Raw genomic sequence first — 23,332 nt, 5'->3', positions numbered from 1 at the left:
TCCTCCATCTTCGGCACAGACTCCGGCACCGGGACCAAGCGTCTCTTCTGCTCCGGACCGCCCGGCACCGACAAGGGCTTCGCTCCTCCACCCTTCACCGGCCCAACGTTCCAGCCAGCACCGCTCCCTCTCACCGAGGAGTAAGAAATACAAGGCTCCTGCGGCACCTACAACTACGCCGCAGTCGGAGTGTACTTCTAAACCGAACCGCCCGGCACCATCATCTGCCGCGGCAGCGAGTATCTCCGCACCGTCGATTCCAGCTTCTCAGGAGCCATTGAGTCTGGTACCTCCCAGCTCCCCAGCACGCGCTGTGGTTGAGCTCGTCACGCCATCTGCACCGGAGACCTTCTCAGTGGCGCGCGACCTCATCGCTCTTACAGAGCCCGAATTGCCCCAACCCCTGGCGCCGCTGGTGCGGGTTATTCAGTCGCTGGGCAAGTCCACCATGGTGCGACCACATTCACCGGGCACCACTGAGCACCGTCGGTCCCGCTCCAGATCTAGAGACCACTGTCGACCTCGTCATCGCTCAAGATCCCGGCGCCGCTCGCAGTCCCAGTACCATTCCCCACGGCACCGGTCGTACTCGCGGCACCGCTTGAGATCCCGGTCACCGTTGTTCTGCTCTCGGCACTGGTCCAGATCGCGGCACCGACGCTCTTACTGCAGCCGATCCCGGCATGACACACGGCACCAGTCGACCTCCCAGCACCGAGCTGATAGCAGGTCCCGGTCCCGATCAAGATACCGCCACGGCTCCTGGTACCACTCACCGGCACCGCATAGAGGCGAGCTCTATGGGCGCAGAGGACTGGCCCAGTCGACATAAGCGCCTCCGTGGCCGTCACATCACCCGTCCGTCTCCCCACACATGGACAGCGCCTCCTACGGGGGTTCGGATGCACAGGCCCACCCGGATCATGGACCACCGCAATGGTCCTTTTGGACGCCTTGGGCCTACCACCAAGCCCAGGGCGAGCCAATGGGCCCAGCACGCTCCAGCCATTCGGAGCACCGTGCACCAGAGGCCACAGTCAGCCGGCTTCCCCCCTCGGGTACGGAGGAAGACCCTGCGCATCCCTTTGTGCAGCAGGATGTCCCAGAGACAGAGGTCCCTCAGGACGATGCTTCTGTTCAAGAACCACTCATCCCTGGGTTGTCTTCCTCCTCTTCTCCAGATGAGGTGGTAGCGGGCACATCATCATCGGGGCCCCCGCCAATTGATCTTCGGGCACATCAGGACCTTTTATCCTTTCTCCCAGGAGTACAGAACACCCTCGCGGATCACCTGAGCAGATCCTTTCTATCCCACGAATGGTCCATCCGTCCGGACGTCCTTTATTCGATTTTCCAGAGGTGGGAGTTTCCCCGCATAGACCTGTTTGCTTCCAGAATGAACAGGAAATGCCAGGTGTTCTGCTCTCTACAGGGTCGCTCCCCGGGCTCCCTGTCGGATGCGTTCCTGATCCCGTGGACGGGACGTCTTTGTTATGCCTTTCCGCCCTTCCCTCTCGTCCACCAAGTCCTGATCAAGCTCCGGAGAGACAGAGCCCGCCTCATCCTGATCGCTCCAGCTTGGCCGCGGCAGCCCTGGTACACCATGCTGCTCGACCTGTCCCTGGCAGACCCAATTCCCCTGCCTCTTTGGCCGGATCTGATCATGCAAGACTTCGGCAGGATGCACCATCCGGACCTACAGTCCCTCCATCTGACTGCATGGCTCCTGGCTGGTTAAGCCAGTCGGAGTTGCGCTGTTCCGCCGCAGTACAGCAGATGTTGCTGGGCAGCAGGAAGCCTTCCACGCGCTCGACCTACCTTGCGAAATGGAAGAACTTCTGCCACTGGTGCAACCGGCACAGCCATTCTCCACATTCCGTATTAGTCCCCACTATTCTGGACTACGTGTGGTCTCTCAAGCAGCAGGGATTGGCGATCTCCTCTCTATGAGTACATCTAGTGGCTATATCCACCTTCCATCCGGGTGAGGCTGGCAAGTCAGTTTTTTCCCACCCTATGGTGTCAAGATTCCTCAAGGGCTTGGAGCGACTATACCCTCAGGTCAAACGGCCTACCCCTACCTGGGACCTGAACCTTGTCTTAACCAGGCTCACGGCGCCCCCTTTCGAACCTTTAGCCACATGCTCGCTGCTGTACCTGTCCTGGAAAGTGGCCTTCCTAGTCGCTATCACCTCGGCTAGATGGGTCTCGGAGCTTCGGGCACTGACTGTGGACCCTCCATATACTGTGTTCCATAAGGACAAGGTACAGCTGCGACCACACCCGGCATTCCTCCCTAAGGTCATCTCCGCCTTTCATGTTAACCAGGACATCTTCCTGCCAGTCTTTTCCCCAAAGCCGCATTCCTCAAGACGGGAGCAACAGCTCCATTCTTTAGATGTCCGAAGGGCTCTCGCCCTCTACGTTGAGAGGACCAAACCCTTCCGCCGTTCACCTCAATTATTTGTGGCAGTGGCGGAACGCATGAAGGGCATGGCAATCTCCTCCCAGCGTATTGCATCCTGGGTGACATCCTGCATTCGGGCATGTTACGACTTGGCCCATGTTCCGACGAGTCCTCTTACCGCCCATTCTACTCGGGCTCAAGCATCATCTGCCATGTTTTTGGCCCATGTCCCCATACAGGAAATCTGCCACGCGGCCACCTGGTCTTCCGTACACACCTTTGCATCACACTATGCACTGGTCCAGCAGGCTAGAGACGATGCCGCCTTCGGCGCAGCGGTTTTACATTCTGCAACATCTCACTCCGACCCCACCACCTAGGAAAGGCTTGGGAATCACCTAATTGGAATGGAGATGAGCAAGCACTCGAAGAAGAAAAGACGGTTACTCACCTTTGTAACTGTTGTTCTTCGAGATGTGTTGCTCATATCCATTCCGCACCCGCCCTCCTTCCCCACTGTTGGAGTAGCTGGCAAGAAGGAACTGAGGAGCGGATGGGCCAGCAGGGGTATATATCAGGCACCATACCGGCGCCACTCCAGGGGGCGACCTGCCAGCCCACCGAGTGTTGCTAGGGTAAAAAGTCTCCGATGAATGTGCACGCAGCGCGCGCACACCTAATTGGAATGGATATGAGCAACACATCTCGAAGAACAACAGTTACAAAGGTGAGTAACCATCTTTGTTTTGGGATGTCTGTCCTGTGCTTTGTAGGGTCGTGGATGACAGTGGGAACAGGAGTTCTTTTTCTTTCTGCTTTATAATAGGAGCCGGTTATGCCCCCTTGCAGACTTTCCTTCTTTTTGGATGGAGCCTTAGCTACTACAGGTAGACATCCATCCTCAAAATTAAATATGTGGAGGGTGGGTTACTAAAGACCCCCTGAGAAAGGAAGGAAAACATGTGGTACTATATTTTTGATGACTGACTAATTTGGAGCAAAAACCCTGAAGGAGGCTAGATAGTGTCTGGTTTGCTGGAGGTATTTGTATTTCCTCAGACTTGTGAATAAGTCAGAATAGTCAGCTAGTCATGTTGAGAGAAATCTGCTATTCTCAGTAACTATCCACTTACATTCAAAACCAGACATATGCAAGTGTAATTTACCATAACCCCTTGATTCCTTAATGAAACCGAGAATAAGCAGTTTGATACTCCTTTGCCCTCTCCATCCCCCGCAACTCAATGCAGTGAATTTCATGTTTTCCTTCATTATATGCTGTATTCCTCTGCATGTTCAAGGCAATGTTAAGTGTAGATCAGACAAGATAAAATTAAATCAGATTATAATAAAAATGGATTTCCAATTACTTTTATGGCTTGCAAGGTTAATTTAAGAGTTCCAAATTTTGCAAGGATCTGAAACTATTATGTTTACATTTTATAGTAACTTAAATAGCTAATTTTATTTCTCTATTCTACCCCTCTTTCCCTTACTCAGTTAAATTTTAAACTTAAGAAAGAGGCAATAGAATATGAACATATGTTTTAGATTTGGAAGTTCCATATACCTATTTTCCCCATCTCCAATCCATTCAAAATTCCTCCGAAAAATTATTTCTTACCTAGCAGTGTGATTGTGTTCAGCCTGGCCTGCTATCTCTTCATTGACTCATCTGTCTCTAGCATAAAACTCAAGCTCCTGATTTTGTCCTTTAAGACTCGTCTAGAACTTGGCTTACTCCTGGCTCTCTACCTTTGTCTCCTTTTATACCCCTCTCTTCCCAAGATCTTTCTTCAAACTGATCTGTCTGTTTGCCCCTTCTGCATCCTTTCCCCATGTTGGTCTTGTATTCCCTTCTTTATCTTCCACCATAACATCTCCCAATCTTCCTTATATCCTTTCTCAAAACCTACTACCTCTAGTTTAGAGGATGGAAACCGAGGTGGGAGCCTAGCATACAACATGGCCGGCTAACATGGCTTCAGGCATGTTTGCTTCCGTCGTGCCAGGGCTTTTCAGTCATATTAAGCTTATGGCAGTAACATGATTGACAAACAAAGAACCCTCTCACCCATGAAGACAAGACTTACCCTTAGCACTCTCGAAAGAAGAGTTTGGTGGTATTCAAGGATATGTCTGTTAGGCAATTAGGCACCTGCAGCTGAGTCAGCTGGCCCAGGCCAGGCTCATGGGGCTCGTGATAAGAGGCTGTTGAATTAGGGGTAGATGTTCAGGCTTGGCCTGGAGCCTGGGCTCTAGGACCCTCCCCTCTCACAGGGTTCTAGAGCTCCAGCCCAAGCCTGAATGTCTGTGCTGCAGTTATACAGCTCCTGAGCCCCTTAGCCCAAGTAAGCTGGCACGGGCCTGCTGGGGGGGGGGGGGGTTAATTGCAGTATAGACATATCTCAAAATAAAATACAGGTTAAATCAGTTTGGCTCATTTGGGCTAAACATTTTTATATAGCAGTGTAAAGACACAACATTGCAGCCAAGTCTTGAGGACAGTAGTTAGCTTTAAGGGAAAATAATTGAATATTTTAATTATTGATTTTTAGAGATGTGAAATATACAGATACCATAGGAGAGGTACTGCAGTTACACATAGATATGTATAAAGAGAGAATACAAAAATGTATTGCATTCACAAAGCATTTAATTTATATGTAGACCCATTTATTGGGATGTAAGAAAAATAAATGGGTTCATTTTAACAGTAGAGAGGGGTAAATAAAAATGGTACAAGAATAAAGCAAAGTGGTTGATAGGATACTATAAACATGAAAAGTCACTTTACAATCAAAAGCATATTGGCAAGTTGGCAGACAAGTGAATATATAAATGTCCTTTCAAAATTGCCAATAGTTGCTAGGTGAACTAAACAAATATTTATTCACTGAAATAATATAACCTCTAGTAACTGCCTTCTTAGTTTAAATTTTATGATTCTGGCACAAAATCAGCTCAGCTGTAGTGTTCGAACTGAATGCTTAATATATTGTTGGATAAAATAGTTTAATAAGCAGAATTTGTGTTCTCCTCCACAAAGTTCTATACTATGTATTTTTATTTTGTCACTAATGGATTGTTAAAAACTGAAACACAACAAAAAGCAAAATCCAAATCCCTCCTCTTTAAAGGAGATTAAAACTAAGTGCTATAAAATCCGCAGGCAAATGAATACCCTAATATTTTATTAAAATTCTTAATTTGCATGATTTACCGTTTGATTCTTGCTGTGACCTCTTGTCAACATTCTACAATAGACAGCTGGTGATGTCAGAGGCATTACCCATCAAAGCTGGTGTGAAGGGTCTGCCTGTTTGGAAACAGTTAAGTAAATTTGGCTGATCTCTTAAGATTTTTTTTTAATAGTGTGCAAATAACACTAGATGCACTCAGTATTGAATAAAATTTAGTTGACTGTCGAGTTGGAGTGATTGTTGTCATCATTTAAATCACTTGGGTATTTTTATCGTTGATTTTAAATCAGGCTGAGGTTTTATGAAATGACTTTTTGCAATGTGTGAGACTTTAGATTATAAATGTGTAATGAACTTAATTATAAACATTGCTTTTTTAGAATTGCAACTCCAGGTAAGATTTCTTATTAGAATTTTACGGAACTGTTGTAGGCAAAAATCCAACCAAACAAAAAAACAACCCTCCACACAGCGTTTCAGAAATAGGGTCTTTAATTTTCAAACAGTTGAATAGGATTGCAACTTTACTCAGATGAATAGTCCTGTTAGGCTTAGAGTAGTGCTTAAACTTAATTGTCTGCATTTTTTGCAGCATAAGGAAAGCATGAGTATTTTTTTTTAGATAGTTCTATAGTCTCATCTTTGTCATTTTGAAATAAATTGCTTCAGTGTTAACTTTTCATTGTTTAAATTTTCAATACTTTAATGGATTCATGTGAATTTTTTATGCACGTAGGTCAAAGTTTTGTTATGAGTTCCTAAGTCCATATTTAGGCACTTATGATTAATGTTGTTAAAAGTGCCACAGTGATTTAGGAGCACAAGTCACATTGACTTCAGACTACAAATTCTGGTGAAGTATTGCCTGGTCAAAGCATTTCAGCTTTCTCTTATTTATTTATTTTATTTCACTATGTTGGAAGTTGGTGTTGGTTGCCAATATATCGTGGGCTATTTTGTGACTATGCTACAATAAGGCCATGTCTACACTACAAAATTATGTCAACCTAACTTACGTCAGCGTGCAGCCACTGCAGTTATTAAATTGCTTGTATGTTTGGCTCCTTGTGTTGGTAGTGTGCATCCTAACCAGGAGTGCTTGAATTGATTGTATTCTCAGTGTGGGGCATTGGGGACAATTTCTGAAAGCCAATAACAATCGACATAAGCAACATCATGTTGGTACTGATATTATGTTGACATAATTTCATCAACTGTGGCTCTATGCCGCTCGGGGAGGTTGTGTTACTGAATCGGCATAGTGCGTCACTTAGGTTCGGGGGAGGCAAATTTAAGTGAAAACACTTCGGCTAGGTCGAGATGATTCAGGTTACATGGACCTAACCCTGTAGAGTAGACCAGGCCTAAGGAAGTTAGTGAGGACCTGATCCTCCCTTTTTCACCATAGACAAGCATTTGAAGTGTGAAACTGTGTGCTAATCAGCCATGCTACAGCCATCGCAGACACTGAAATAGGATTATATCACAGATTTCTCACTTGAGCTGTAGCAGTTGCCAGGAGCATCCACCATGCATCCATTTCTATTTAATGTTTCTTTAGAACCACAGGTTATGACCATCCCCACATGAGTGGCATAAAAACTGTTCAGCAGGGATATTATATGCAGGTAATGTTTAGGTACACAAAAACAAAATAATTATTTTCAATTGATTATTCCTTCTGAAGGGGTTTGGCTTTTCTTCAGGATATAAAATTGATTTACAGCAGTTATCTGGGAATTCTAATACCTAGAATAATTCTAGTACTTAGAAATCTTTTCCAAATAATTAAGGGCAGTTAGAATAGTTGAGGTTCTATTATTTTTTATATTCCAAAATGAAAGCAAGTGCTATCACACAATAAAGTTTCTTGTAGCTTTTTTTTCTTGGGGGACGGGAGGGGGAATTGCTCTGCACTGGGTTTTTAAAGCTTGACTTGTTTATCATTCTAAATGTGCTTTATAAAGCTCTGTAATTTCTTCTGTTTCTCCTTCACTTTGCTCACTTGAGTTCTTTCTATTCTGTTTAAGAAGATTTAAACAGCAAAAGTTTAGTCTTACCCCCTGCCAAGATGCAGGAGTTGTTGTGTCTAAACCATACAAGACAGATAGCTATCCAGCCTCCTTTTGAAAACCTCCAATGAAGGCGCTTCCACAATCTCCCTAGGCAGTCTGTTCCATTCTTCTACTGTTCTAACAGTTAGGAAGTATTTTCTGAGATTTAATCTACTAAGTCTGCTCTGTTATAGTTTGAACCCATTGCCTCTTGTTCTGGCCTCTGTGACAAGAGTGAACAACTTTTCTCCGTTTTTTTATGGCAGCCTCTCAAGTATTTGAACACTACTATCCTATATCTCTCTCTCTCCCTCTGCTCCCCCCCCACGCACTTTTCCAAACTAAATATACCCATTTCCTTCAGTCTTTGTTCCTATGGCTTGTGTACCATCCCTTGGATCATCTTTGTCACTCATCTCTGGAGCCTTTCCAGTTTTTCTACATCCCTTGTATACCTTGTTGATCAAAATTGGACACAGTATGCCAGCAGAGGCCTAACCAGCACCTACTAGGAATGCTTTGTTCATAACAAGTTTTAAATGTACCTTTTGAAAGGAAAAAGATGACTAATGAATCTTTGGAGTTTTAACATGTATATAGAGAATTACAAATGTTAATAGTAAGAACCTTTGTTTTATTATACATATTGTGCCAAGCTATCTAAATAAAGTAGATTATTTGTTTGTATTTCTTCACCTATAAATGTTAATATACACCTCGTTGATGACAGACTTTCAGACTTACATACAAAGTCTTAATATTTAGGATAACGGTAAATAACCTTTCTAGTAAAACGATTTGTTTATGAAAAAGCATAGTTGTCTAGTTTTTAAAGGCCATAACCATGTCACTTATTTCTTTTGCCTACGCTATTTTACTATTACTGGACTTCATTCTTGGCTCTGCTGCTGATTTGCTATATAATCTTATCCAAGTCTCTTAACTCCTTGTGTCCTTATAGTTACATCAGTTGTACAAAGGGATACGTTGATGGAATTATTGTGATTCACTTGAATGAAAATCTCTGTGTAAATGGTGGTATTGTGAGCAGATATGGACTTTATGAATGTAAAAATGGATTACCCTGAGAATAAATATTATTCTTAAAAAAAAGGTTAATATTTATTTGAAAACACTGTTGTAGGGAAGATACATGGGGCCTCTTACCCACTTTGAAATGACTTCTCTCTTCCTGCTCAGAACTGAAAAAGGCATTCTCTTTGAGCTATGCTTCCATTGGCAAGACCAGCAATTACATGATGTGCAGATGCCAGTGTCCTAGCAGGAAGGCCCAGACAAAAAAATCTTTGTGGTCAGTTAAACATGTAGACAATATCTGTATGGTTACATGCCCTGAAAATGTTTTAATAAAAAAATCTTTCCATTGAGGCCATGAATTTCAACGGATTGATACATTTATATTTTTCTTTTAAAGTAACATTGTAAAGGGAAGATGAAGTTGAGAAGTGGGGAAACCACTGCAGTATTTATTTCAAAGCCAGGGAGCAGATATCTGGGAATCAGAAAACACAGACTTGGATATTCTATCACAGGCTCATCAGGAATTAAGTTAGCTGCTTCCAGCCACGTTGCATTATATGGTTAAAATTGTTTCAGATCTTAAAGTTAGGACAGAGAGAGTGACAGAAACAGTGATTCATCACACAACTGGCTTTGATCAGTCTTGATGCAGGATTTTTCTCTTGTATGTTGTTCGGCTTAATGATTTGAGGTTTTTTTAAAAAAACCTTTATTATTGAATTTTCCATAGTTAAAATAGATATAATTGAAAGCATGAGAACTTTAGAGAAAATACATTTTCTCTGAATTCTTAATATCAGGAAATGGTGCAAGCCTGGAATTGACAAAGGAATATTGAGCAACACATAATACTGAATCAGTGGGATGAATGGAGATTAGGTTTAGCTACTGGAAATTTAGTAAAATGCAGCTGGACCACTACACAACTCACTATATTTTTTTCTCTTTCTGATTTGAACTTTTATAGAGTTAATGTCACAATATACCAAAATAAGCTATTGCCTTTCTTAAAACAACTGTGTATGGGATGTCTAGCTTGGTATGGACTTACCTGCCTAAACTTAAGAAACTGTGGGTTGTCTACTAAGAGTCCTAAAGGGAATATTTTAGTGTCTAGTGGTGATTCATGTTTAGTAATCTTATTCAGACGCTGACCTTGTATTTAATACAAGTTATATATGTAATAGATATATATAATCATCTATGCCCACTCCAGACGTGTGCGAGATTCTCTGTTGCTGAGCAGACATCCTCTCCTGTTGCCACTCTTTTCCATTTTCCTTTCTTTATGGAGATTTCTTTAAGTATTTGAGGCACTATTAAGAGGACAGTAGTAATTCAAGGAGAGACCAGGTTAATTGAAAGGAAACGGTGGAAGTTATATAGAAAATATTAAGGAAATCAAATACTGTAATTCCAGTGAAACTACAATGTGCTATTCTGGTGGCTTTGTAGATTTTCAGTTCTGTCTTTTGCTTGTTCAGTAATCTATTTTATTTTACTGTGTGTTTCTGTGTACTAAACAGTTTTTTGTTTTAAAAATCTTATCAATCAAATATTAAAGTATTTAGTGTTTGAGGACCACATTCCCAACTTAATATCTTTAATTGGTATGAGTTTAAGATGTCTCAGGATGACTAGTCACTTTTGTACATCTTGGCCTACAACGTTTTATTTCATCATTAAGGGCTTAGTCTAAATTTCTAACAAGAATTTATTCAAATTTCTGAATTCTGCTTACTGCAACCAAAATTATAGGGCTATTAAGTAAAACTTGTATTCTTTCTCAAGATACTAGTACTCTGTTATCCATCTGAACAAGTGTGTATTTTTGTTTTCTGAGCGGAAGAGAATTCTTTGACAGAAGATTTCAAGGCTCATCAGTTACAGTTCAATTTTCTAACTTTTTGTGATCAGTTCAGCTTTCTTGGCTTTCCTACTGAGCCTGCTCACAGGAATGAAGTACAGTGTGGGAAACCCTCAGACTTGCAAAGAAATCAAGTGCTCTGTGATTGTCATTTGCACTGGTGTCAGTCAAGTTTAGGAACCAAATATAACAGTAATTCTTCAATGAGCAACACAGTGAGTTATTTCAATATATTTTGGGACCATCAACCTTGGGTTTTCCTTTAAGTAGTGAATGCTTTGTGTAGCAGTTGAGTAGAGTAAAGTCTTGCAATGGTGGATTCTGCTTGTCAGTCTCCTATAATTACTGTACCAACCTTTAAAAGAGAAAATGACCCTGAGACAATTCTGAGAAAGCTGGGTCTTTGAGGCCTCCTTTGGGATGATGGGAAAGGAGAGCAATTCTTAGGGTTCAAATTTAAGAAGATAGAATTTCCATAACAGACCTGTGATCCTTCTTAGTCAGTAACCTGTCTTTGACAGTGGCCGCTCCCTGATACTTTGAAGGCAATGTTCAACAAACTCTGAAGTGGGCAGTTATAGAATAACCTGCTCATAACGAAAAGTTCTTTCTAACCCCATTCCAACGCTGGCTTATATTCTGAAGCATGAGGGTTTATATCTCTTCCAAACTTCTAGGGTAGATGTTTTTTTCCCATTCCTACTACTGTAACTCTAGATGTTCTTGTTAGCCTCATAAATGCAAAATACTGTTTTGAATCCTGCTGAGTTCCTGGTCTCAGTGACATATTGTTGCAATAACTTCCAAAGGCTGGCTGGCTGTGGCTTTTTTTGTTTTTGTGTTTTTTCAAAAGCCTCCTTTTATCAGTTTTAAATTTGTGGCCTTCCAGTTTCATGAAATGTTCCCTTGTTTCTCATGTTAGCAGTAAGGATAAGATTTTGTCATGCAGATCACGGATTCTGTGACTTTCAGAAACCTCCATGGCATTTTCTGCTTCAGTCCTGCACCCTGGGGTGGTGCGGACCCCACAACTCTCAGCTGCTGTCGGTGTCATCACAGACTCACAGGATCCATGCTCTCTCTGCTCCATTCGGACCCTGGGAGTTAGCCCCCTTCAATGTTACAGCCCTTCCCGATGGTTGCTCTAGCTCTTTGGGGTGATGCCCTTTGGCCCCTCCACCTTCTGGGACTGCACCTCTGAGCCTGCAGCAGGCCTGTCTTCCTCCATAAGCTCCCTCAGGGAGTCCCCCAGGGCCTCAGCACTGAGAAGGAGCAATGCAACCCCGATCTCTAGACAGCCCTGACTCTCGGCCAGTGTAAAACAGAAGGGCTTATTGTATGTTTGAACACAGCATGGTAAGTTCTCAGGACCTCAAGCATAGAAAGTCTCAGCACCCTCCATCTGGGTCTGTCCAGCAACAAGGTGGGCTCAGGCCCCTCTTTTCCCCCAGTTTAGAGTATCCTCCTTCCAGCCGACCAGGTTTTTTGTTGTGTGTTCCATCTCCTGGTGAAGCCCCATCCAATCAATCAATTCTTTCACTCACCTGAAGAAAACCACTTTCCCCATTTATTTGGCATAATAATTGATCATCTGACAGGCAAGAAACCTAAGCAGAGTTGTAGCTCTGCAACCAAAGTACCTGCACAATTACCCTGCCTGGGACCCAGACAGTCTTCCAATTTACATAATTCTGATAAGCAGGAATCCTCTTCTCTTATCCACACCTTTCCGAAACAATTCAGCTTTATAGTAAGTGGGTGAAACACCTATTGACCCCTCTAGAGTTGCACTTGCTTACACTAGTATTGAATTTGACCCAATATGTTTAGTAATTTAAGTACTTGTGTAATTAAAATGTAAGTAAATACCCATATTATTTATCTACTCCCTGCTTCTCTCTTGCTTGTTTTCAGCACAATGTGTGGCTCTATATTGATCTCTGCCCAATAAAAGCCTTCCATTGCCACATTCATCAGACTCTTGCTAGGACAGTCCCGCACCAGCATCAACTTCCTGGACACCACAACCAGCTTCAGCAGTGAATCTGTACAGATAACTATATTGATGAAGCCCACAGATCACCACACCTACCTTCTCGGATCCAGTGACCACTCCAGACACACCAACAAATCTGTTATCTACAGCCAGGCTACCACAGATACCACAGCGTATGCTCTCAGGAGAAAGCCCGAGATACACACTGTAACCCCTCTAAACCCACTTTCAGCAAACAAAGATACTCCACCAGAGTACACAATTGCATCATGGAATGGGCACCCAATACCCTTCGAGAAGCTGCTTCAATACAGAAAGAAAATCCCTCTGACTTCACACCCCTAGTTGTCACCTAGCCCCCCACTCTGAAACCCGTGTGAGGTGTCATTTAAAAAATTACAACCATACTTGATGGGACCACATCCTGAAAGAAAGAGCAAGTTCCCTACAGACTGGGACCCACCAACTGAAATTGGCATCAGACCCTGCCAGAACAACAGTTGCAAAACCTGCAGACGTACCTCCAATGCTATGATGATCAGTACCCTGTGCGCAGGGGTTGCTCCAGGCACCAGTGCACCAAACGCGTGCCTGGAGCCGCAAGCTGCGGGAGGGCGGCCTGCCGGTTACCGTGAGGGCGGCAGACAGGGAGCCTTTGGCGGCATTCCTATGGGAGGTCCGTCGGTCCCACGGCTTCAGCAGCAATTTGGCGGCGGGTACACCGAAGGTGCGGGACTAGTGGACCTCCCGCAGGCATGCCGCCGAATTCGCGTTAACAGTGGACCTCCCACAGGCATGCCGCCGAATTCGTGTTACCAGTGGACCTCCTGCAGGCATGCCGCCAAAATCCACCTGACTGCCATACTTGAGGCAGTAAAATATATAGAGCTGCCCATGCCCCTGCGACACACCTTTTCAAGATCCATGGGTTGTTCTTATGCAAGTCAATACATCAATACATTAGAAGCAAGAGGAAGACTAAGGACAGGGTAGGCCCACTGCTCAATGAGGAGGGGGTAACAGTAACGGGAGACTTGGAAATGGCAGAGATGCTTAATGACTTCTTTGTTTCGATCTTCACTGAGAAGTCTGAAGGAATGTCTAGTATAGTGAATGCTTACGGGAAGAGGGTAGGTTTAGAAGAGAAAATAAGGAAAGAGCAAGTAAAAAATCACTTAGAAAAGTTAGATGCCTGCAAGTCACCAGGGCCTGATGAAATGCATCCTAGAATACTCAAGGAGTTAATAGAGGAGGTATCTGAGCCTCTAGCTATTATCTTTGGGAAATCATGGGAGACGGGGGAGATTCCAGAAGACTGGAAGGGGGCAAATATAGTGCCCATCTATAAAAAGGGAAATAAAAACAACCCAGGAAACTACAGACCAGTTAGTTTAACTTCTGTGCCAGGGAAGATAATGGAGCAGGTAATCAAAGAAATCATCTGCAAACACTTGGAAGTTGGTAAGGTGATAGGGAATAGCCAGCATGGATTTGTAAAGAACAAATCATGCCAAACTAATCTGATAGCGTTCTTTGATAGGATAACGAGCCTTGTGGATAAGGGAGAAGCGGTGGATGTGATATACCTAGACTTTAGTAAGGCATTTGATACAGTCTCACATGATATTCTTATAGATAAGCTAGGAAAGTACAATTTAGATGGGGCTACTATAAGGTGGGTGCATAACTGGCTGGATAACTGTACTCAGAGAGTAGTTGTTAATGGCTCCCAATCCTGCTGGAAAGGTATAACAAGTGGGGTTCCGCAGGGGTCTGTTTTGGGACCGGTTCTGTTCAATATCTTCATCAACGATTTAGATGTTGGCATAGAAAGTACGCTTATTAAGTTTGCGGACGATACCAAACTGGGAGGGATTGCAACTGCTCTGGAGGACAGGGTCAAAATTCAAAATGATCTGGACAAATTGGAGAAATGGTCTGAGGTAAACAGGATGAAGTTCAATAAAGATAAATGCAAAGTGCTCCACTTAGGAAGGAACAATCAGTTTCACACATACAGAATGGGAAGAGACTGTCTAGGAAGGAGTATGGCAGAAAGAGATCTAGGGGTCATAGTGGACCACAAGCTTAATATGAGTCAACAGTGTGATACTGTTGCAAAAAAAGCAAACATGATTCTGGGATGCATTAACAGGTGTGTTGTAAACAAGACACGAGAAGTCATTCTGCCGCTTTACTCTGCGCTGGTTAGGCCTCAACTGGAGTATTGTGTCCAGTTCTGGGCACCACATTTCAAGAAAGATGTGGAGAAATTGGAGAGGGTCCAGAGAAGAGCAACAAGAATGATTAAAGGTCTTGAGAACATGACCTATGAAGGAAGGCTGAAGGAATTGGGTTTGTTTAGTTTGGAAAAGAGAAGACTGAGAGGGGACCTGATAGCAGTTTTCAGGTATCTAAAAGGGTGTCATCAGGAGGAGGGAGAAAACTTGTTCACCTTGGCCTCCAATGGTAGAACAAGAAGCAATGGACTTAAACTGCAGCAAGGGAGATTTAGGTTGGACATTAGGAAAAAGTTCCTAACTGTCAGGGTAGTTAAACACTGGAATAGATTGCCTAGGGAAGTTGTGGAATCTCCATCGCTGGAGATATTTAAGAGTAGGTTAGATAAATGTCTATCAGGGATGGTCTAGACAGTATTTGGTCCTGCCATGAGGGCAGGGGACTGGACTCGATGACCTCTCGAGGTCCCTTCCAGTCCTAGAGTCTATGAGTCTATAAGTCACATGTGGTATACCTCACCCAATGCACTAAATGCTCCAATAACTATTTGGGTGAAACCTGAAAATCACTGTGCTTTCAAATGACTCACACAGGAAAATGATAAGACAAAAATACAGTATCACCCAGAGACAAATCCATTTCACAAAGTGGTCACTCCATATCTGACCTCTCAATCCTTATCCTCACAGGGAACCTGCGCAACACCTTCCAAAGATGAGTCTGATACCTTAGATTCATAACTTTGCATAAACAGTAAAAATCATGGTCTTAATAAAGACAGTGGATCTATGGTTTATTACAACAATCTGTAACCTACTAACCCCTCATTTTTGGTCCTGTGACTGCAGAAGTGTTAACTGGCCACTTAACTTTGAATGATCCATTAGAATGTGTTAACTACTTACGCTAAATAATCCATTCCACCTTGTTTTAGCTGTTTTAGGTGTGACTTTCCAAGACCAGACAGCTCAAAAGCTTGTCTCCCTCACCAGTAGAAGTTGGTCCAATAAAAGATATTGCCTCAACCACTTGTCTTGATTGCCACACCCAACTGAGTTTTTGTGGATTGCTTCGCAGTTTTGTTTCAGGAAAAAAGTATCACTAGATGGCTAGTCATTTCTCGAAAGAAACTAATGAAAACAGGAATCTTTTTAAGTAGTAAAAATAGTTTACAAGACTAAAATAACTGTGAAACTAAATGAGTGTATTGCTGCAAAAATGAAGAAAGAGATACAACTGTACAATAAAGAAGCATGTTCCTATTTCTTTTTTCCATATTTGCACATGGTTTCCAAACTTATGTAGGAGATTTGATAACTGATTAGTAAAGTTTACTGTAAATGTTACAATCTGAGTTGGATGGTAGTATATAAAATGAGAAATCCCTGTAATATCTGCTCTGAGATTATGGACTCATAGAACATACTTAATTTATATCCACCCAGGCATGGCTGTCTTGGTAAACTGATGGTATTCTGTTTCGCCTAATGTTCTCTATCACAAACAAAGACTTTATGAAAAGGTAGGGTAACTGTCTCTCATATTAAGGGTGAGAGGAAATTAATAGGACATCACCCTAGATATTGTAAAATTTAGTAAAAATATAGGCTTGCATTTTCAAAAGAGCTTAAAGGAGGTAGGTGGTCAACTCCTATTGACTTTGTCTTTCAAAATTGGCTCCCCTAGATGCTTTCGAAAATCCCAAGTGTCTCTCTTTTCTGTACCCCCCAAATGTGCACACCTTTTAGAATACAGGGTTTGAATTTCATTTTGGTCTGACATAAAGATATAGAAGGATTTTCCTCCTAATATTGTTCCAAACAGAGAATTCCATATTTTTATTGAGATGACAAGGGACTAGTGGTGTGTACCTTTTATTCCAATGAGTTTTTTCCCCCCACTGGCAGCCACTTATATGGCTGATCTTTCTCTTTAGCATCCCATCCTCCTTGTTTTATTGCCTTTTTTTAACTCCTTCCTCCCAGCTAATCATATATCCTGAAAACAGGAGTAAACTTATCAAAGAAGAGAGGTTCAAGAGATAGTTAGTTAGTAATAATATTGGAAACAAATGGCTACATATATAACAAAATCCATAACAGGCTTGCTAGAGACTAAACTAACCATTATCCTTTGGTCTAAAGAAGTTTCTCACCCAAGGTTGTTTCTGGTGTTTTCAACCAAGCCTGGTTGAAGTCCGACTTCCATGAAGCAAATTCGATGTCCATTCACTTCCTAAGTGAGGGATGCCCATGTTATCTTTGCCTCCCAAATATAATCAAAGAAACTTTTGAAGTGAACCTCTTTCCCCTACCCACCCACCTCCCCCGGTGTTTTTCTTCCTGTTAGATTCTTTCTGAAATTTTTTTGTAATCTTTCATTTGCTTTCAGTTCAGACTGTTGATAGAACCATTGTGAATCAGAACACTCAGTTTACATGTAAACAGATGGATAATCATCCTGTTTCTGACAGAAAATCTGTTTTTGCTGGTGACCAACCTCCCAATACAGATTTATAAAAACATATGCTGATTCCTTACATACATTTCACAGTGATATTGGATGACCAATGTGATGCCAGCTTTCGTTTGAGACCTCACCTAACATTCTTAGGTGAACCAGAACGTAAATACCAGATTCAGGAAATTCCTATAACCATGATATACCCCCTTGCCAGTTGCCATTGAGAGATTCTTGTATCACAGTGGTCATGGGCTCCAGTTTTCTGAAATAACTCAAAAATGCATTTGTTAAGAAACTTTTCTGATTTTTCTGTTGTGATGAGGAAAGTTCTCTTTCCTTCCTGCCCCCCCAGAAGCACAGGGTTTGGCCATCATTATCTTTATGGAGGCCTTTTGCCTCTACATTGACTCCTAGCTAAGCAACTTTAACATTGTCAGCAGAGGAACTGAGCTGTCAAAAGCTCCCATGATAGTCACTCCCTGCAGAGCCCTCCATTAGTAGACAGGGACGTTGAACAGAACTCATATACGTTAGTGCTGATTTGCCTTTGAAGAGAACGTGGCAGAGTGTGGTTGGCCTTTCTAGGCTCTCTTCAGCTTCAGAGCCTGAATTTTATAGTCTGTCTGGAGAATGGCTTCCACTAAATCGAGAGGGACGGGAAGAGCATAGCACAGTACCATTGTTTCCCCATCTGTACTTGAGTAGACTTGTCTATGTTTTTAAAGGGTTTGCTGGTTTATTTTTTTAAACTTGTACGTTCTTTGGTAGTTCCAGAAGTGTGACCACTTCAAATAATGAGTTAGATTTCAAACTGCCATGTGCTCCAGTCTTTCCTTTGTGGAAATCAATTTGAGTGGGAGTTTTGGTTGATCTGTAACTGAGATTTCTTTCCAGTGGATTTCTTCACATCTGGACTGGAGGCTTTTGAGAAATATTTATATATTCCTGATAGAATTTCACCCTGTTGGAAATGTCTTCCTCCAGCTGAATTTTATTATCCCATAGTTGCTGAAACACATACAAAGTGTAGTACAGTGAGTCCTGGCTGACATTTTCACGTTTTCCACATGGTGTGCTAATCTAAAATTGTGACTGTAGAGGAATTCTATTATTGATTTGGGCAACAGAGAGTATACATTTAGGAATTCTTAAATTAGTGTGTCTGTCCAGGACGTTGCTACCATATTGGACCGATGAACGTTGGAATGTTTTCTGGTTCTCTTAATGTATTAATTTTCCTTTTTGAAGTGGTCTGGTTATTTATTTTGGGAATTTAATTTATATACATATATATTGTGGACAGTGCCAAGATAGATTAAATTGTACTGTTTGGCATTTTTTTTCCAATTGCTGATTGGAATTTTTTTTGTCAAAATGTCTAGCTCAATAAATTAAAAAATTCTTTTTTTGTAAAAAGGTATTCAAAAGCACTTACTGTACAACTGCGTTGTTTGAGTTATAAAATATTTGTTAGTATAATTGGAAAGGAAGCAATTAAAACCATATGAAATATTACATATTATTAAATTGTAAGGCATGAGCACACAATAGCAAATTACTTACTGAATAATACATAGCCTAATCCTCTACTAGAATAAATTGATGTAGCTCCTTTGAAGTGAGTGCAGTCACATCAGATGAGGATGTGGCCCACAGAATTGGAATTTTTTTTGCAAGGTAACTTGTATTTTTCTGTTAATGTTCCGAGGGTGAACGTTTTATAGGCAAGCTGCATGCCACATCAGCTGACTTCAGAAAAATTGGAGTTTTAGCACTTTGAAAGGATGCATGAGCTGCTAAATCTAATAAGCAAAAGATTTTTTGGATTATAAACTATTCGAGGGATAGCATTTCTTCTTCAAATTTAAAATAACTAAAGAATAGTGAAACATAAACTTAGGCAGCATATACTGAATGCAAGCAGAAGTAATTTAGTCTGTAAGCATTCAAAATGAGCCTGTTAAAATTCTAGGATTTATGTAAAAATACTTTTATACTTGATTGAAGAAAATAGATTTTTTGTCACTATGGGCCTTATCAAACTCCCACTGAAGTCAGTGGGGTCATTCCCTTGACTCCAATGGCAACTGGATGAGGCCACTTAAGTGTGACTTCCTTGGTTCCTATTTCCAATCTTTTAGGCTGTTTTGAATCATGAGACATCAACCTCCTATCCTCACACACACAAACTTGCCTCAAAACCTTTTTCTTAGCTGTACTTTTCAAATGTATTTACTAGGGCATGTGTAAAAGAGATTAATATGATCTCACCAAAAAAGGAACACTAGAAGATATAGAATGATGGTGAGAAAGTTGCATTTCAAATTAACTTATTTTTTTCTTTTAACAGATTATGGAAGAAACGAACACACAGATTGCTTGGCCATCCAAGCTGAAGATTGGGGCAAAGTCCAAAAAAGGTATATTCACTTTTTACTTTCATATATATATATATGTATATATATTTTTGGTGTAAGTCGACACTGAAATAACAGCATTTAATTTAATCACAGATGTGGTGATTTTTTATAATATTAGACCTTAAAGCTTTGTTGAATCTTTTTATTTTTCTTGGAGAAGTGTTGATTGTCTACTCATTTTAATTGTCTTGTAAGCTTTAGAACTTTAGCTGACATTGTGTAGCACTTATTTTAAATTACGCAATTAGTCTAGAACTCTAAATGTGTTTGAAGCTTTTGACTGGTTGTCAATGTAATTGTGGCTATGTCTACAACTTTGTCTAAATTTGTAAGTCCAAATTAAGACAATATAAGCAGCGTGATATTTTTTATTTATGCAACTGGACACTGATTGTATTTAAGATCGATAGGTCAAGAAATCAAGCTGTTGTCGGAATGAGTGAGTGTGTGTGTCACCTGATTTCCTATTGAAGCAATATTTGACTTAAAAACTTCTGTCACAGTGCCGAGGGCATTTTGGTTGCCACTGGTGCACAGATGAAAGTAAACATGAGAAAACCAAGATGGATTGTCCATACATCTATTTGAAATGTAAGGGAAATATTTGTCAAAAGGGAAGCATATTGATAGATGGACCTTTTTCAGTGCTGCAAACAATTAGTTAAACTTAAAATAACCACAAAAAGTAATTGACGGTGGCAAAGTGGAAGATGTCAGAAAATGGAGTTAGACATTCACACTTGTAAACTTCTTAAAATCTCTGATAAATGGTAGACTCTTAAACTTTCATTTCATAAACCAAAACGGTCATATTCCTGTAACCTTTTAAACAGAGGAAGAACTCATGAGAGGACAAAAAGATCTGTTCATAAAGGTGCAGGCTCTATTTTTTTGCGAGCCAGAGAGACCAAACCTGAGAGGGATTTCCTCCCTCTCCCTGTACGCTGCATGGAGACAGAAAGCACATCTGTATGTTTAGGAATGCATACCACTTGAGGTAAGAATAGCTAGATGGAAAGCATAAGGGAAAAATTATTTAGTGGTGATCAGAGAGGTGAGAATCACATAGGTAGGAAAGGAATGCTTACAATCCGTGGTAAAAAGCAAAGTCTCCATGAAGACCTGTTCTCCACCTGGATCCTCTTCTGCTTACTTTAGGCTCAGTATTTCATGACTTTCACAAGCTGCTATAGCCTGAGATGTAAATGAGAAGGTGATGCGGGGAGGGGGAGTTTCCTTGTGTTGTTCTAACAGAATGAAAAAAAAAAAAAGTAAAGGGAAAACAGTACATATAATACTGTTTAGATTTTAATTAATAAAATATTTGATATTTGGTCTTGCATGCAGAATTAATTCAAATCTGTCTTGGTATCCACACCATTATGTGGAAATTTGGCTGAAAGCCATGAACAAAGGGTAGAGCAATAGCAATGTATTGAGTTCTGGTTTGTGGTTGGGTTGTCACAGTTACCAAGCTAACTGCACTGCTGTCTCTTCTTGGGGTGGAACCCTACAGGTGTTATGCATCAGGCCCTTTACCTGTCTGGGTGGAATTCTGCAATTCACTCATTTTCAAACTAGGACCTGGGTACAGTCTCCTGGCTACCAACTGTGACTATTCAGTAAGTGTAACTGGGGCTGGATCCTGCAAGCATTTCTCTTTGGGAGCCTGTAATAGCATACATTCGCAGTGAGACAGAAACAGTTTCTTCAAAACAAAGCCTGATTTATTTTGCCCAGCAGGTAGGTTCACAGTGCATTGAGAAGTTGATTTTAAAATAAGCATACATGCTTCCTTACCTAAGCGTAACCTCTTCATCCACAGGCATCTCGGTCATATGTGGCTTATTCTCCATCTCTGAGCTGGGACTGTCAGCCTTTTCACTCATGCCTCCTGGCCAGTAACTCTCAGCTTACCTCAAATTCTCCTTTTTCTAAGGTTTGTGAGCTTTTTGAGCTCCTTTTCATCCCAGGCTTATTAAAGAGCAAAATGTCCTTGCCTTGATGGGAGCCAGGTAGGTATATTCTCTCACTAATTGATGGCCCAGTTATCTTAACTCCTTTGAAGCTGGGTACCTGAGAGGCTGTCGTATTTTGTCATTGAACCTTTCCTGCATGGCTGCTCAACAACCCCTTTACAGCTTTGATTTAGCTCTATGCATTCATATGAGACAATATCACACAATTGAACTGGGAAACAGTCACAGATAATAGCCACAGGATATAATACAGACATTTTCCCAGTTCATCACATGGGGAACAGGGCTAAGTGTAGGTGACTAGAACATCTTCATTAATGAGCTAGGAAAAGAAATAAGAAGTGAATTAATGAAGTTTGCTTATGACATTAGATGTCAGGGGGAATGCCAGTGAGAGAAGAGAAATAAAACGGGTCATAGAGATTAGAAACATCAGCAGAAAATAACAATGAAATCTACCTTGGAAAAATGCCAACTAATACAACTGAGGAAATATAGTCCAAAGCATGCACACATAATGAGAATGAGAAGCTTGGAAAATCTTAATGCCAAAAGAAACTTAGTGAGGTGGTAGATTGCCAATGAGATGTTTCTACAATGTGATACACCATCTAAAATGGTCAGTGAGGTTTTGGGTGACAGGGTGTGAGCAGCATCAGGGCTAAAGACTTGTATCCTTTGATCAGTCATTGTATAGGTAGGAGGTTGTGTACATACACACAAGATAGTACATTACAACAATATGTAGGGAGAGAACCTATCCCTAGGTGTTCTTGAATTTTAGATCAGATGGCCCACATTATTATAATCCACACTGTTTCTCATCCTATTTACATTTAAATAAATTGCCAGTTTGCAGCCACAGCAGTTGTTTATATGGAAAAATAATACTGGGAAAGTGTTTGATGTATCTTGACTTCATTTCATAAAATTTAGCAGCTGGAACTGAGGAGGAGAGTCAGCACAGTGTAACCAGCCAACTGTCTGTGGGCAGACTCAGTGTTCTGAGACCTCTGACTGTAGCCCATCTTCCTGACCGGGAAATGAGTACCTAATTAGCAGTGACTTTGTTGGGGAGGAACAGGATTAAGGCTTATAGAAAAGAATTGTTGATCCACAGACTGACAGGCAGAAAACTTTTAGTACTTTGAATGGAGATACCCCATACCACATTTATCTTATGCTCTAAATCCTAGGACAGTATTTCACCATCACCAAATTAGTAACTTTTACTAGTAAAGATGGTCTGAAATTTTGGTAGGCTAGTCTTGGTAGATGTATTTTGTGGCTTTTTGTTATTGATCTGAAAAAACAAACAAACCCTATAATCAGGAAAACATCCTTGTTGTATGTTCATTTGTGTGCTTTTCAATCTAGCATGAAAATAATTTATGGTTTACTATAGTATTTTCTCACTAATGTTGTATCATCTGGCTTTTATGATCGGCAGTTATTAATGCTATTCCAGGAATGACTCGTTGTATATTGTTTTGTTAATATATTAGACATGAGCATTAATACTTGTAATTGTTGCAATGGAATGCATCATGGTTCAGTAGATAGAGCATGGCAGTGGGAGTCAGGAGACCCAGTTATATTTTCTGGCACTGCAGATAAGTTGTGGTGTGAGAGGAACCACTGCACAAAGATTAAGTGACCTG

The 23,332-nt window shown here is 41.4% G+C and overlaps 1 protein-coding gene across 3 annotated transcripts in view; it reads left to right on the top strand.

Moving 5' to 3' along the window:
- BICC1 (BicC family RNA binding protein 1) overlaps positions 1 to 23,332 on the top strand; it is a 215,038-nt gene that overhangs the window by 85,126 nt on the left and 106,580 nt on the right. For 2 of the 3 annotated variants that reach the window (XM_030570387.1, XM_030570389.1), the window contains exon 3: positions 19,623 to 19,692. In XM_030570387.1, the coding sequence (XP_030426247.1) occupies positions 19,623 to 19,692 (70 nt within the window). Of the gene's footprint in view, positions 1 to 19,620; positions 19,693 to 23,332 lie in introns of those variants that run through there. The other variant, XM_030570390.1, reaches the window with a different exon arrangement.

Source organism: Gopherus evgoodei, chromosome 7 (assembly GCF_007399415.2).
Source record: "Gopherus evgoodei ecotype Sinaloan lineage chromosome 7, rGopEvg1_v1.p, whole genome shotgun sequence".
Classification (NCBI taxonomy): domain Eukaryota; kingdom Metazoa; phylum Chordata; order Testudines; family Testudinidae; genus Gopherus; species Gopherus evgoodei.
The sequence above is the reverse complement of the archived record's forward strand: the minus strand, read 5'-3'. Positions and strand labels throughout refer to the sequence as shown.